Below are 14,943 nucleotides of genomic sequence, written 5' to 3'. Positions count from 1 at the left end.
AGAGTCTCTACGATGTCCAGTACACATCATCATCACAATGTCAGTATACAGTCAACAATTACTAGACATGCAAAGAAATAGTAAAATGTGACTTGTGGCAAATGAAAAGAAGCAACGAATGCAAACAAAATCCCCAAAAGGCTGTGATGTTAGATTTAGAAAAAGCAACTGCCAGGATTTATAAGTTCCTAATATTATCATTAAAGTCCTTAACCAGGTATATACACTCAAAGCTACCTGTGAAGATTTTAGGGTTAGGGGTTTGTATGTTTGTTTTTTGTCTGAATTGTACTTGTGTCATGTAGTTTCAGTGGATGCTCAAGAATCTGCATTTTTAACAACTACTCTAAAGGGTTTTGATGCACCATCAGATTCTTATCATAGAATACTTTTACTTTAAGGCAAATTTAAAAGAGTTAAATTAATTTAAATGTATTAAAGGGCTGGTTAATTGAGTTGGTTGGTGGGCACCAGTCAGCAGTTCCTGGTTAACCAGACTATACAATCAAGAATATTTCAACTCAATATTTTGGAGGAAAAAAACAGTTCTCCACTTATTTTGAAAAAAAAAATCTGAGGTTAAATCAAAAGCCACAGACATAAAAGATAATGCTTAAGGAAAAACCAGGAGGAACTGCTCAGAGTATAATGTAAAGTGAAAAAAAATCAAAGTACAAACTACTATAACATCAAGTATAAAAATGTACAGTGATAGACATTGCCATGTTTATGAATAGAAAAAAAGGCAACAGGAACTATATCAAAATGCTAATAATAGTTATTTTAGGTATTTGACTCTGTGTAGTTTTAACTTTTCCCCAGTTTTCAATATACTGATTTTCCTCAATGGACTCTCATCTGAAATTTAAACACAAAATGATGGCTTCAGAAACCTTCAATACAGAAACCTCTGCAAAACTCTAGTGGTCTCTCAATCAGAAAGAGAAGGAAGAAGAAGCTTGAGCATGAATATCATTTCTATCCTTATCCAGCTCAGTAAGACTTTTGTCTATGGCTTCTGAGTAGCTGGATTAGCTTCTGATACTCAGTCTCAAATTTCCCATCCCTCAGAGGAATAAGAGGCTAAGACCTCATACCTCAGCCTAATAAGCACCAAGCAGTAGCTCAGCAGAAGTAAATCACCCAGTGATAAATGAGGACGCAAAAGGAAGAGAACTCAAGGCCATACCTGAACCACAGGGTGGCCGCCGGTTGGAGCTTTGACAGCCCCTCGGCTGCCTTCTGTCTCGTAGTGAGCTCGGTGATGTGGCTTGGGCTGCACCTCGATCCTCAGCTCATAGGAGCCTGACTGGTAGGACAGTGGCCACTCAAGTGGAGGGAGGGATGCAGTCACTGGGATGCTGAAGGAGGAAGCAGAATCAGTCATGTGTATAATAAATCATATCCCATCAATCTGTACAATAAACATAAATGGTCCCTTTTCCGAAAATCATGTCCAATGGGCATATGATAAAATGTTGGCTGTTGGGAGGCACACATTTCTCAGACATGATAGGTAGGGCTCTTCACAAGGTAGAGATCTTTTTCATTCTCTTTCTTTGTTTTCTCTCCCATCTTGATGAAGACAGAATGACTGACATCTCAGTTTATGAAGCTAAGTTCATGATATGATTGTTCTAGCATGTTCTGAACCACTGTAACTTCTTTTCCTCTGGAAATTTTGAAGAATATCACCTCTCACCTCTAAAGAACATCCCTTAGCCAGGATGTTTTTCTTTTCCAAAGGAGTAAGTGTGGGAGAAGGAACACTGAAATAGAAATCAGGGGCCCCACTGTGTCACTAACTTGCCATGTGACGTTAGGTATGCAACTTCATCTTTCTTATCCTCAGTATCCTGTAACCACAAATGGACTAGATGACATCTGAGAGTTTTTCTAGCTCTTATTTCTATGTCTGATGTCTCAAATAAAAGTAAATTTAGGGAGAGGCCATTCCCAGTCACAGTCATTACTTCTTGGGTCAAGTGTAGAACATCTAACCACAGAGAGGTGTCTGGTTTTGGTATGGATGAGCCAAACCACTCAGACTTCCTACAATTAAATGAGGAGTAAAGGTCAAGAGCATGACTGGAGTTACACACCCAAGTTCAAGTCTCAGCTCTACCTCTAACTACCTGTGTGACTTAGAGCAAATGCCTCTATCTCCCTAGGGCTTAGTCTCCTTCAACTGTGAAATGGGGATACTGAGATCATATAAAGAGCTTAAGCACAATAACTGCTCAATAAATATTAGCTATAATTATTTTTTCATGTAATATAGTGTATATTTCAAATAAATAGTTACTTCCTGTAGACGATCTGACTACAGTATTAATGGCATCGGATATGTATGCTTTGGCATCTGAATTTGTAAAATCTTTGAGGGTATTACGTTAAGTTTCATTTTATTATACAGTCTCAACCCTACCCAGCACACACATCAGGTACTTGATATGAGGTTAGAATTAGGTCATTGAGGAGGTGAATGAAGTCTTGACAATCTATCTAGACCATTCACTCAGAGCCCAAGAGAACCTAAAGACATTTTCCCAAGATCACAGAGCAAGACACAGCCAAGGCTCCAACTTAAGTCTCTTGAGTCCCGGTCCAGTGCTCCTTCCACATCTCTACACTGTCTCTTATCTTATTAATTTATTTAAAATAGGCCCAAGAAAATACCTCATTGATGGAATGAGTCTAGAGCAATGCCTGACATTTGCTAGGTCGTCAGTGACTATTCAGTGGGTGGGCGGACGAATGAATGGAAGGATAAATGGATGAATGAACAAGCAGTTTTATTTCAAAGAACACCCGTATGTTCAAAGTAGCTTTGAAGTTGCAAATGCATGGATTTGTGTCACTATGTCCTGATTTTTCACATGCAGGAGAAAACATTAATCTAATCAGGACAGTCTTTCCTGCTAAGCCCAAAACTGCTAGAAGCTAACATTATCAACTGGACTTAATTAAACATTTGCAGGGAGGCCAATTCTATCCCTTCTCTCTTACAGCAATTCCAAGGGGAGAGTGGAGGGGGGCAGAAGCCCCACAAACTCCATCAGTGCCAGAGCCGAACTTGAACATACAATCCAACTTAAAATTCCATCCTCGCTATGCAAGCAAATCTCCAGCCCTTCTTTATAACCACATTGCCTCCTGAAGCCCCTTTAACTCTGAAGTCTCAGGTGTCTAAAGTGCCTTTATTTCTACCTTAGTTACAGTTCCAAGATGCCTTCAAGCTTCTGTCTACATCCAAGGTGCCATATGTGTTAAATACTCTTATTCTCACGTATGCAAGTTAAAATTTTCTAAAGTTAGCAAAATAAGGTTCATTAAAAAATCACTCCACCCCTGTATGAATCAAAACATTCAGTGAGTAGAAGATTCAATGGAATATCCCTAAGTATCAACTTCTAATTTTGTTTGGTTCTGGAATAGGTGTTTGACAACCGAAATATAATCTTAAGACTCAGACCACTGGAGCCAGTCTGACATCCTGCATTTGAATTCCAGCCCCCTGCTGAGTTATCCACACTCCCTGAGATAAATATCATCGTGAGACTTCTTTGAATGCTCTATCTTCTCAATCGAATAGAAAATTCTTGCAAATATCTCACTGGCTGGCACAGATTGGCACTTGCTAGGGACTAAAGGATTCTAACTCATCAGAACCTCTCAGATCAAGCCACATAATGGAGAGGGAAGGATTTTATATACAGTAAAGTCTCAGATAAATGCCTCACAGTCATATTTTATATTAATGTTCCTCCTCACTCCCAAATAAGTCATGTTTTGGAGACTGATCAAGGAGTTGACCAGAAATAACAAGGAGTCAGGAATCTCGAATTCTGATTTCCAACTTGGTCATGAACTAGCTGGGTGCTGATGGGCGTATCACTTCACCTCTCTGAGCCCCAGTTTCTCAACCTGCACCAGGCGTTGATCTTGATCAGCATTCCTAAGGTGGCTCCAGGATACTTTAGTCTCAAAACTCCGTGGTCAGATGGCCTTTGAAATCACCGCACATTCTGTCCACAGCAGGGAGCGGTCCCTACACAAAGGTGTCTATTAAACTCTATTAAACCCAGAAACTCCTTTCCTTAAGGGACTGACTGACCTATGATGGCACTAGTGTTCTCAGAACCTGCTTTGGAGGAAACATCAGACCAGAAGCTCCATTCAGTCCATTTCGGTCGGGGTTGGGGGCAGGTGGGCGTGGGGAAGCCAGGCCCAGTGGACAGGGCCCTAGGCTACTCTCAACCCCACATCAATCAAAACAGCTCTACATTACCTATTTTGGCATTCAACATTTTATTTGAAAAGAAGAGGCTTCCATTTGCTAAAAGCAAATAACACTTTGAAAACCATTGGGATAACAGGAATAGCATAAAGCTTAGATTCTTCACCTAATAAAACAGATAAAATAATCTCTGCTCCTAATCTGTGTACCTCATTTTCCTTATTATCAAAATGAAGATAAATATATAACCAAACCAGGTTTATGTGAGAATAACATGAAATAATCCAGAGAGAGTACTTAGAAGTGTGCCTGGCACACAGCTAGCATCCTGAAATGTTGGTGATTATTATTGTCACTATCATCACTCTAACAGCTACTGGGGACTCAATCTCCTAGCACACGGCTCATCAGTGAGGAAGCAACAAAGTACTTCCTCTATAAGGATAAGATTCCCCGATAACAATAACAGCCGTCTCTTTCATGAGCTCTTACCCATGTAGGTTCTATGCTAAGAGTTTGATATATATTATCTCACCTAATCCTTAAAAAAACAAACAAACAAAAAAACCATGCAGTAGGTACTATTATTATCCTCATCTCACAGGAGATGAACCAAGGCCCAGAAAGGTGCTCAATGAGAATGAAGGTCCTGATTGATTAGCAATGTCTGCCCTGGGCACGGCATCCAAAAGGTGCTCAATGAGAAAGAGGGCCCTGCATGATTAGTGATGTCTGTTATGGGCACAGCAGGATGGCAGCAGCAGACATGCCCATGATCACACAGCCAGTGAGTGGCAGAGCCAGGACTCAGATCCATCCCTGGAGACCCCAAGCCTACATGCTGCTATTCATGCATCTCTTCAGCTTGCCAAGATTTTAAGCTCCTTGAGGATTATGGCTCCCACATTTTTTGAAGGCCTCCATATCACTGATTGCAATACTGAGGCACATAGCAGATGCCAACAAACATCAATTCCTCTTATAATAAGATAGCAAATTCCACGTGTTCAGGTTTGCTTTGAGCTTACTAGAACGTCAGCTCCACGAAGGCAGAATTTTTTTTCCCATTTTGTTCACACTGTCTCCCCAACACCTGTAACGGTGCCTGGCACATAGTAGGTGTTTGATAAATACTTGTTAAATAAGCGAATGCATGAATGAGCTCAGTGTCATATAAGCAATCACATGCATCCGATGACTGCATCCTCCTAACAACCACCCAGTAAATCAGGGACACTTACACCCATTTTACAGATGGGAAAACTGCAGCTCAGAGTTTTGTTTTGTTTTCCCAGAGAATTTAACTTCCTTTTCAAGGTCTGCCAGCCAGTAAATGGACAGCCAGGATTTAAGACCAGTCTAGCCAACTCTGAATCCCATGCTCATAACCAGAAAACCTTCTCTTAAAACTGGACCATGGAATAAATCGTTTTCAAAGCCTGACTCACCTGCAGATGGGAATGGCGGGCACCAGCTGCTTGGGCCAAGTTGGTGGCACCAGCAAGATGGACTCGGGGGCTGAGTTCCTCCTCTCTTCCTGCTCGCAGGGCCCCAGGAACTCCACGGCCGGGTAGATGTGGCGGGGCAGGCCAGCCTTGGACGCGGCGGTGGACACCGGCGACGGGTCGGGGCTGGTCTTCCACATCTTGGTGGGGATCCCACAGGGCGAGTCGGCAGCGAGGCTGTTCAGGGCATCCATGAGGACGGCAGAGCCAGCCACAGGGGGGTACCCGGCAGGGGCGCCGTCGTCCCGGGGCTGCGGCGAGGGGCTCCGCGAGCGCTGGGGTGAGGCTCCGGGCAGCGGGGCAACCAAGGCCCCAGCGCACGAATGCCTCCGCTTGGTACCAGGCGACGAGGAGCGGGAGGCCGGACGGGGCACGGGCGAGTGGCGGCCCAGGCAGCTGTCCTCAGCGAGGCCGGTTCGAGGTGACATTATTGGCGAGGTTCTGGGGGAATAATGAGCAGGGATGTTTTGAAACTGGGGACACAGGTCGTCGGGCCCGCCGTTATTGGGCGAGACGCAGGGCGAGGTGTAGGGGGAGAAGGTGTCGGAAATGAAGCTGGCAGAGGAGCCGCTGCTAGCGGGGCTCAAGCAAAGCGGCTCGCGGTAGCCCTCGAAGCCGGGCACGGGCAGCGTGAACCTCGGGCTGGCGCCCACCCCCGGCAGGGGCGGCTGCTCCACCAGGAGGCCAGTGTCTCTCACGCGGAAGGGCCCCCCTGCCTGCATCAGTTCGTGGGATGGAGTGATCTCGATCCGAGGGCTCAGGCCCGAGGCCCCCGCTGGCTTGGCAGGGCACAGAAAGTTCTGGGGCCCTACCCTATCCGGCTCTCCCAACCGGCGGGGGGGCTCGCCAGAGAGACTGGCTAGGGGGCTGTATGGCTTGAGGCCATAGTCCAGGACATCATCGGGGTATGCGAGTCCGGAGGGTGGGCTGGCGACCTTATGTGCATTCGGTTCTTCTGGAAAGAGAAGGGGGGAGGGAGGGGTCTTTTTAAGCCTCTAAAACACAACTCCGGATGCAGAGCAATCACAGATTGGGTTTTGTCTCCTGTTATTCTTATTTTTTTAATCCCCACCACACCAAACCCCAGAGCTAGAAACTCCTTCCCTCACAGAAGGAAAGTGAGGCCACTTCATCCCAGATTCCTTGAACGGAAAGATCAAAGCGGAAGGATTTTAGTGCAGGTGCACAAGCACAGCTGGTCCAAGCCGTGCAGCAGCAGCCAGAGACCTGGATGGCTGGCTGGGCTAACGGCTTCCAAACTTTTGTCTCAGTGCAACCCTTAAAAGAAATGTGATTTTATTTCACAATTCAGTTCACACCATCATGTTCACTGGCAACTGAAACAAAAGCTGCCCAAAACAATACTTACCCTGCTACGTATGATGCACTCTTATCTATCCTCCTGTCTGGGGTTATTTTGTTTAAATTCTGGTCATAACTCATTCAACAGATTTCCTGTCCCAGCAGTGGGTCATGACCCACAGTTTGAAAAACACTGACCTAGGCCCATCTGCTCTTTCTACCTGTATGATACAGCTACAAGATGCAGGGGGAGGCCACAGCAGCTCCGGAGACCATGAAGCTCTGAGTTCAAATCCCAAATGTTTATGCCCACATGTAAAAAAGTGACTTAAATTACAACCAGGACTCCTGAGCCATTATCTCATCTTGTGCCATTTTACAGATGAGGAAACTGAGGTCCAGGGAGGGGAAGAGATTCACCCAAATACAGAATGAACAGGATTAGAAATCCCCCAGAAAAGCTACTTGGCCCCCAAAAGACAGAGCCATAGCTATAGAGCCTCCCAAACTAGTAAAATCAGTGGATACAGAATGATCTCATTTTTTTCTTTAATTGTGGCCACCTAACTCAGGCTTCTGCTCCACCTCGAAAGAACCCGTGGCTGGAGAGTGAGATTAGTGAGGGAACTAGCTATTTGTTCCCACCATCCCACACCCCGCTCCTCCTGCAAGCTCCCCAGCTCAACAGAGGCCCCTCCACCCCCTCTGTCGTTACTTGGGTGAGCCTCGACTCTTCTCTCATGCCCTTACATCCAATCCATCAGCAAAGCCTGACCACTCTATTAAAATGTGAACTAAATTCATGTGTCACCACCTCCCGCCACCCTCTTCCACTTGGACTGTTGCTGTCACATCCTCCCTGGTCTCCCCATTTCTACACTCACCCTCTATGGTCTGTTCTCCACGCAGCCGTCTATTGAAATGTCCATTGTAAAGTGAAACCCACTTTAAACGCTTCCCTAGATGTCCCCAGGACAGTCCTTAACACACTCGTCCCCTAGCCCTGGCCTGTCTCACTACTCCCACTCTCCCCACTTTTCCCCAAGCTGACTCAGCACCAGCCCTGCTGACATCCTCACGATTCTTCAAGCAGCTCCTGCTGTGGAGCTCCCTCTCCCTAGAAACTCTCCCCCCAAGATCTTCACCTGGCTGCTTCCCTTAATTCCTTCACATGCCTGCTCAGTCAGCAGCTCCTTAGACAGGCCCATCAAAAGGATCATCTCCATCCCCACCCCTGTGTCATTCTCCACCCCATTTCCCTGCCGTCTTTTCTCCACTGACAGCTGTTAGCAGCTCACATCACATCAGATATTATCTGTTTAGAGAATCGCATGCTGCTAGATCAGGGGCAGGCAAACTACAGCCCCTGGACCAAAGCTGGCCCACAGATTGCGTGTGTAAGTAAAGTTTTATTGGAACAAAGCCGCTCCTATTTGTTTACACATAGCCTGTGGCTGGCTTTTGCACTATAACAGCAGAGCTGGTTGGTGCACACAGGTGATCCTCCACTTCCTCGGTGCCCTTTCTGGGCCATCCTGGGGTAAGTGCTATCTGGTTTAGCTGAGCTGATCTCATAGGGTTCAGGTGGTGCCCCACCCCAGGTGAGAGCCCAGAAATGGCTTTCCACAGCTCCTAGGATCAAGATAAACAACCTCAACTAGGTCAGCCCGGTTGAGCCTCTGCCTGCCCCTCTAGCCTTGCCTCTCTCTACCCTCTCCCCTCTCCTCTCTCCCCGGACTCCAGCCAAACTGGCTGTCATTCTCAGAAAATGCCAAGCTCCTTTCTGCCTCAGGACCTTTGCACTTGCTGTTCCCTCTGCTCAACAACTCCTCCCCCACCCAGCCCTCTTCGTAACTAAAACCGCTCCTTCGCTGAAGCTTGGCTAAAGTGTCATGTGCTCTCAGAAGTCCTTCTGACCTTCTTGACGAGATCAGACCCCACTCACACTTCCCTGCTCTGCTCCACTGCACTTCTCACAATTCTAATTCAGTAATTCTGTGGTTACTTGTTTATCATCTGCCTCTCCCCCAACTCCCAGCCCCACCTCCACCAATCAGTCAATTCCATGAGGACTCTCTCACCACCACCACCCCCCCCACTGTATTCCTAATGACTGGACAGGACCTGCCACAAAGCAGGCCCTCCAAAAATATCTGTCGGTCTGCTGAATAAAGCATGAAATATTTAAACTACTCCTCAAAGATGCTAACATCCAAACCAAAAGGTAGAAATACATCACCTTAAGAGAGGGTGATTTGGTAATATCTAATCTACATTCCAAACGCACGTATACTTGGAACCAAGCAATGTCACTTTTAGAAATTTATCCAGCACATGTGCAAAACCAGGTATGCATAAGTTTAGTCAGTCCAGCCCAGTTTATAATCCCCAAAGACTGGAACCTACTGTGCGTCAGCTGGAGATGGGTTAAATTCTGTCATTCACATAGTGAGATACAATACAGTTACAAAAAGGGTTGAAAACGTTCTTTTCACATTGATATAGAATGACCACAAGATATTGTTAAAGATGCACACAGTATGCATAGGATAGAAACAGAGGGTGAGTGTGTACACACACACACATACACACACACACACAATGCTTATGGGTACACAGGCTTTCCCTGGAAGTTACAGGTAACAGTGATTTCCTCCAGGGAGAAGAACTAAGTAATTAGGGGCAGAGGCAGAAAGGAGACTGATTTCTGTACTACATTGAGGAATACAAAGATAATTTCCAAAAGGCATATGTTTTTATTTTATTTATTTTAAAGGGGGGGGGGGTGACATAACATGATATATAGCAATGACACCTGGTTTAGGAAGCAGGAAATTGCGTTCTAGTCCTACTCTGCCACTAACTAGTTGTGTGACCTTGGAAAAGTCCCCCACCCACTCTAGGTCTCAACCTCCTCATTTGTAACCGGACGGCGTTAAACCAGATCAGTCTCCTTGGCTGCTTCTGGCTCTGACGTCCTTTCATTTCTCTAACTAGAGTCTGTAGGGTCTAGGGTTCTTGTAAAGCTGCAGTTCAATATAAACTTGTACTTGTGCCTGCACACACACATACACACACACACACACACACACACACACTGCCTTCCTGGCAGGTAACAGAGCATAGATTTTTAATCTAGGAAGAGATCCAGGTCAAATCCATGTCCGACAACATTCAGATAATCCATTGCCCTGCAAACCAGCAAAACAAAACACAGAAAGCCTCTTAGCAAAAATTCCAGCCTTATCAGAAAAACTGCATTACATCTTATCAGAAACACCCCCTGGGGGCTGATGTGAAAGTCACAGAAACTTTTTGCCATAAAAACACACATCACTCACACTCCGGGGCAGCAATGAAAAAGAGAAAGGCCAGTTTGCTGAGCAAAAGCATTGAAAGCATTTACATTGGATTTAATTAATCCAAGCAGCAGAGTTTCTTTTTCTTTTCTCTCCCCAAGAGTTTGAAAGTTTACCCACAAGCAAGTAATGGAGGTAATTTATGATCACTTAATTCTCATTCCCCTGGGTATTTGACAGTAATTCTCACAGACAAAAGGCTCATGATTAAAATATTTCTTTAAGTAGCTAGGATTCTTCACTATTTCTCCGTAAACAACTGCCACCCTTGCAGATAGCTCCCTCACTGTGCCCACACAGCACTGGGCCAAGTTCATTTCATCTCAGAAGTACCAGATTCTCTCAGAAGGGTTTCCAAAAAGCTTGCTTTTCTTACCACGTGCATGATCTTTGCTATATTCATGTACCACCAGTGAATATTATTCACTTAATATTTCTATTTAAATTCGTTCGCATATTACTTTCTTTTTTTTTTTACGGAAACTTTACACCCATGCCACAAATGGAAAATCAGTGTCACCTCCATAAATAGAAGGTAGGGTAAAACTACAATCAAAATAAAAGTTACTAAATTCAAGCGAGACACTGTTGCTAGCCAAAGGCTCTGAGCCTGAGGCCCACTTTTTTTCCTCTTTGATGCTCTTTATTTAAATAAGGTATCATTTATACATACAGATTTTGAGTGCAGAGTTCAGTGAGTTTTGCCAGATGTTCTACACCCTTGTCACTACCACAATCATGACGCAGGACATTTCCACGACCCCAGAAACTCTGCCTTTTTTAAAGCTGGAAGTCGGGGGGAGGAAACGGCAAGTGTCAGAAAGAAAGGCGTTAAAAGACACAGTAGCACCTGACGGAGGCCTCACTCCTGACTCAAGAGAAGGCACCCTGCCAAGGGGATGACCCGCGTACGCAACATACTCATTGGGGCGGCCCGTGAGACCATCCCACTTGCCGTGCGAGGTACCCAGCCCACACTCGAGGCATCAGGATTCCGAAAGAGGCAGAAGGTGGAGGCAGAGATGAGGGATTCAGAGGTTGCTGCTGTCAGTCCTCTGTGCCTCCATGCTTTTGCACATGCTGTTCCCCATGCCCAGAACACCCTTCCATACCTCCTGTCCTCACTTTTCCTAGCAAGCCACTATTTGTCCATCAAGATTTCACTTGGGCCACCTCTTCCTAAAAGCCCTCCCTAGGCTGGATCAGACACTACAGACTCTGTAGTGTAGCCAGAACCTAAAGAGTCGTGTAGTGAAGTCTATCAAGTATAGATTCACTTGTCTGTCTCCCTACTAGACAGTGAGCTTTTTGAAGGCAGATAAAGGCCGATCATAATAACAACAGCAGCAGCAGCAGCAACAGCAGCTAACATGTGCTGAGAATTTATATGCCAGGCTCTGTTGTAAACACGTTACATGTAGTAAATTATTTAATTCTCACAACCTATGAGACGGGCACTGTTTACTCCCCTTTTATAGATGGGTTAACTGAGGCACAAAGAGGTGAATTAACTTGCCCGAGGTCTCACAGCTTGAACCCAGCAGACCTGAGACCAGGGGTTCTCAACCTCAGAACTACTGACACTGGGGGCTAGAGACTTCTTTGCTGTGAGGCTGCAGGATGTTTAGCAGCATCCCTGGCCTCTACCCACTAGATGCCAGTAGCATCCCCTCCCCTCTCTCAGTTGTAACAACCAGAAGCATCTCCAGGCATTGCCGAATTTCTCCTGCGAGGCAGAATCACCTGCAGCTGGGAACCACTGCTCTAGGCCCCACAGTTCCGGGCCCTGCACGCAGCCGAGGCCCCAAAGAATGTTGGGAGCATCCATCCACGAGTCAAACCTGAACTGATTCAGAAATGAGACATCTGCTCCCCGTCAGCCCTAGCAGGTAAATCATTTCTGCAGCAGACATCTGAAAGTCGAAATATCATCATCCTTCCTTCCGTCAAGTTCCCAGGTGCTCACCCCAACATCTAGGCCCCATGAATATTTGGGGAGATCTCTGGCCACTCTCCAAAAACCGCAAGACAAGATTGCTGCAGAGGCCACTCCAGCCCCGTCCTAGCAAGGCGTCTGCACTGAGGGCCGGGTCTCGGTCCATACACAGTGCTAGGGGCCCCCAGCTCCACGGCTTCACCCCTCTCCCCCTCCCCCGCCCGGCTGTGTGACCTGGGGGACCTCTGAGTCCTCATGTATTACAGTTGCTGAGGTTGGTGACAATACCCACCTGATGTTTCACCTTATCCACATGAAGCCCAAAACACACAAAATAAACACTCAGTAAATGGGGCCTTCCAGTACACTCGTATTATCATTATGGAAAGAACGATCTTCTAAGTGAAAATTCTCCCCTTGCTCTGCTTTCATTGCCTTATTTTACAACTTGAAAGTGTGACACACACTGGCCCCCAAGTGCCTTCAAAAGCATTAAAAAAGAAAAAGGGAAGAAATTTTTATAAAAATAAAATGGATTGGTCAGCACTTTGGGAATTCTTTTTCTGCTAGCCTTCAGAAAATATGTGGAGTAAGTAAAGAATGCCTGAACACCCCCTCCGCTCCATGCTTTGTACTCCCTCTTCTGGGGTACCTGGGAGCTGATCAACTAAATCTTACTAAAATGTTAGTGACACAGTGAGCTAGTTGCAGTAACAAAAACGATTCTCGCTAACACATCTCTACCATATACTTTATACCAAGAACCACTATGTATGCATTTAGCATATACTAATGTTTGTCTTACGAAAGACCTACGAAGCAGGTGATAGAGTTTCCTCATTTTATAAATGGGGAACGTGAGGCTCAGAGAGGGTGATTAATTTGCCCAAGGTCACACAGCTTCTAAGTGGCAGAGCCAGATTAAGTCTCAGGCAGCCCACCCAGCTCCTCCACCCCCATAACACATGAAAGGGGATATTTCCTGGATGGTGATACCTTAACTCCAACACACAGAAATGAGGTGTACCCAGAATAGGAACTGCTCTGGAGCCCCATCATGAGGTAGGCTGCCCTAGACAACTAAAGACACGGATTCCTTTCTTCTGGAATACTCACAATCCCTCCATTTGCCCCAGGATTGAGTCAACGATTATTTAAAAATCCCACTCAGGCCACAAGGAGCTCTCTGCCAGTGCCTGCCCTCTTGGAGCCTCTGGCGGGCCTGTTGCTCACCCTTAAGGACACACGGCCAAGTCTGAGACAGCCGCCAGCGCCAACTCACCAGCCAACAGGTCGCTTTTGAAAAAAGGAACAGCAAGAGAACATCTTCTCCACCTAGAACTACAGGCGGGTGGAATTTTCAGGAAGCAGAATAGAATGACCAAAATAGAAACCCAGCTAAGGAACCTACATGAGGCATCTGTCCTTTGCGGAAGGGGGAAGGGGGAAGGGGAAAGGGACTGCACGAACCGGTGCTCTCAGGCTTGAACGACTCGGAGGAGAGAAGCCAGGGCACGGTCTGGAGGCCAGATGCCCCTCAGGCTGGCAGCAGGGCCCCAGAGCTACGGTCCATCCCTGTCTGAGGTGATAGACCCACCGCTCAATGAGCTCACACCCCAAGGTGGTGTGAGTTCCGGGCGCTGGGTTTGAGACATCACAGTCTGTTGCCACGGCAGCATTAGGATGCCACAACCTGGCACCGTACATGTGCAGCCAGAGGACGGGGGGGAAGATGGAGGGAAGGAATCCCGCCTCCCTCCATCCCACTCCTCTCATAACCTCCTCTGTGTTGGGGGCTGCGGGAAATGCCAAGAGGAGCAAAAGGTGGATGGATTTTTCATCTGGCAGCTTGCACCACCTATAGGAAAGACCTTCTTTGAAAAGTTACAGGGCTTCCCTGGTGGCGCAGTGGTTAAGAATCTGCCGGCCAATGCAGGGGACACGGGTTCGAGCCCTGGTCTGGGAAGATCCCACATGCCGCGGAGCGGCTAGGCCTGTGAGCCACAACTACTGAGCCTGCGCGTCTGGAGCCTGTGCTCTGCAACGGGAGAGGCCGCGACAGTGAGAGGCCTGCACACCGCGATGAAGAGTGGCCCCCGCTCGCCGCAACTGGAGAAAGCCCTCGCACAGAAACGAAGACCCAACACAGCCAAAAATAAATTTAAAAAAATTTAAAAAAAAAAAAGAAAAGTTACAGGTTGCGCTTCAAGTAATAAACTCAGCACTTAGCAAACTTTCCAAAGGGCCCCCCATGCCCCTACTGCCCCCACCATGCACAAACGCCGAACAGTAACTGGATTCCCAATCAATGGATCGTGTGTATTAATAATGACGGAGAATCAGGTTGTCACACCCATCACTCAGAGATGACATACACAGAAGCAGGGCATGAGAGGTGAGAAATTCCATCCAGATAAGTCAGGTCCAGAAATGCCAGAAAGGGAAGAGAGGCAGTTTACCATCCTGTCTCGTCAATGTGGAACCACTAGAAAAAGCCACCTTGAACGCTATGCTCTTTGCTGACCTTGCCCCAGCTAAGGCAGCTGTCTGCCTTCACCAGACAGGGCAGAAAGGAGGGCTCGGTCCTGCCTCCCAGGCAGC

At 46.6% G+C, this 14,943-nt stretch overlaps 1 protein-coding gene across 4 annotated transcripts in view; it reads right to left on the bottom strand.

Moving 5' to 3' along the window:
- NFATC2 (nuclear factor of activated T cells 2) overlaps nt 1-14,943 on the bottom strand; it is a 159,175-nt gene that overhangs the window by 119,155 nt on the left and 25,077 nt on the right. For 3 of the 4 annotated variants that reach the window (XM_061210215.1, XM_061210218.1, XM_061210217.1), the window contains exons 2-3: nt 5,689-6,700; nt 1,190-1,361 (exon numbers count right to left, since the gene is read on the bottom strand). In XM_061210215.1, coding sequence (XP_061066198.1) covers nt 1,190-1,361; nt 5,689-6,700 — 1,184 coding nt within the window. The remainder of the gene's footprint in view (nt 1-1,189; nt 1,362-5,688; nt 6,701-14,943) is intronic. The other variant, XM_061210216.1, reaches the window with a different exon arrangement.

The sequence above is a fragment of the Eubalaena glacialis genome, chromosome 13 (genome assembly GCF_028564815.1).
Source record: "Eubalaena glacialis isolate mEubGla1 chromosome 13, mEubGla1.1.hap2.+ XY, whole genome shotgun sequence".
Taxonomy (NCBI): Eukaryota; Metazoa; Chordata; class Mammalia; order Artiodactyla; family Balaenidae; genus Eubalaena; species Eubalaena glacialis.
Note: the sequence above shows the minus strand (reverse complement) of the source record. Positions and strands in the feature narration are given on the sequence as shown.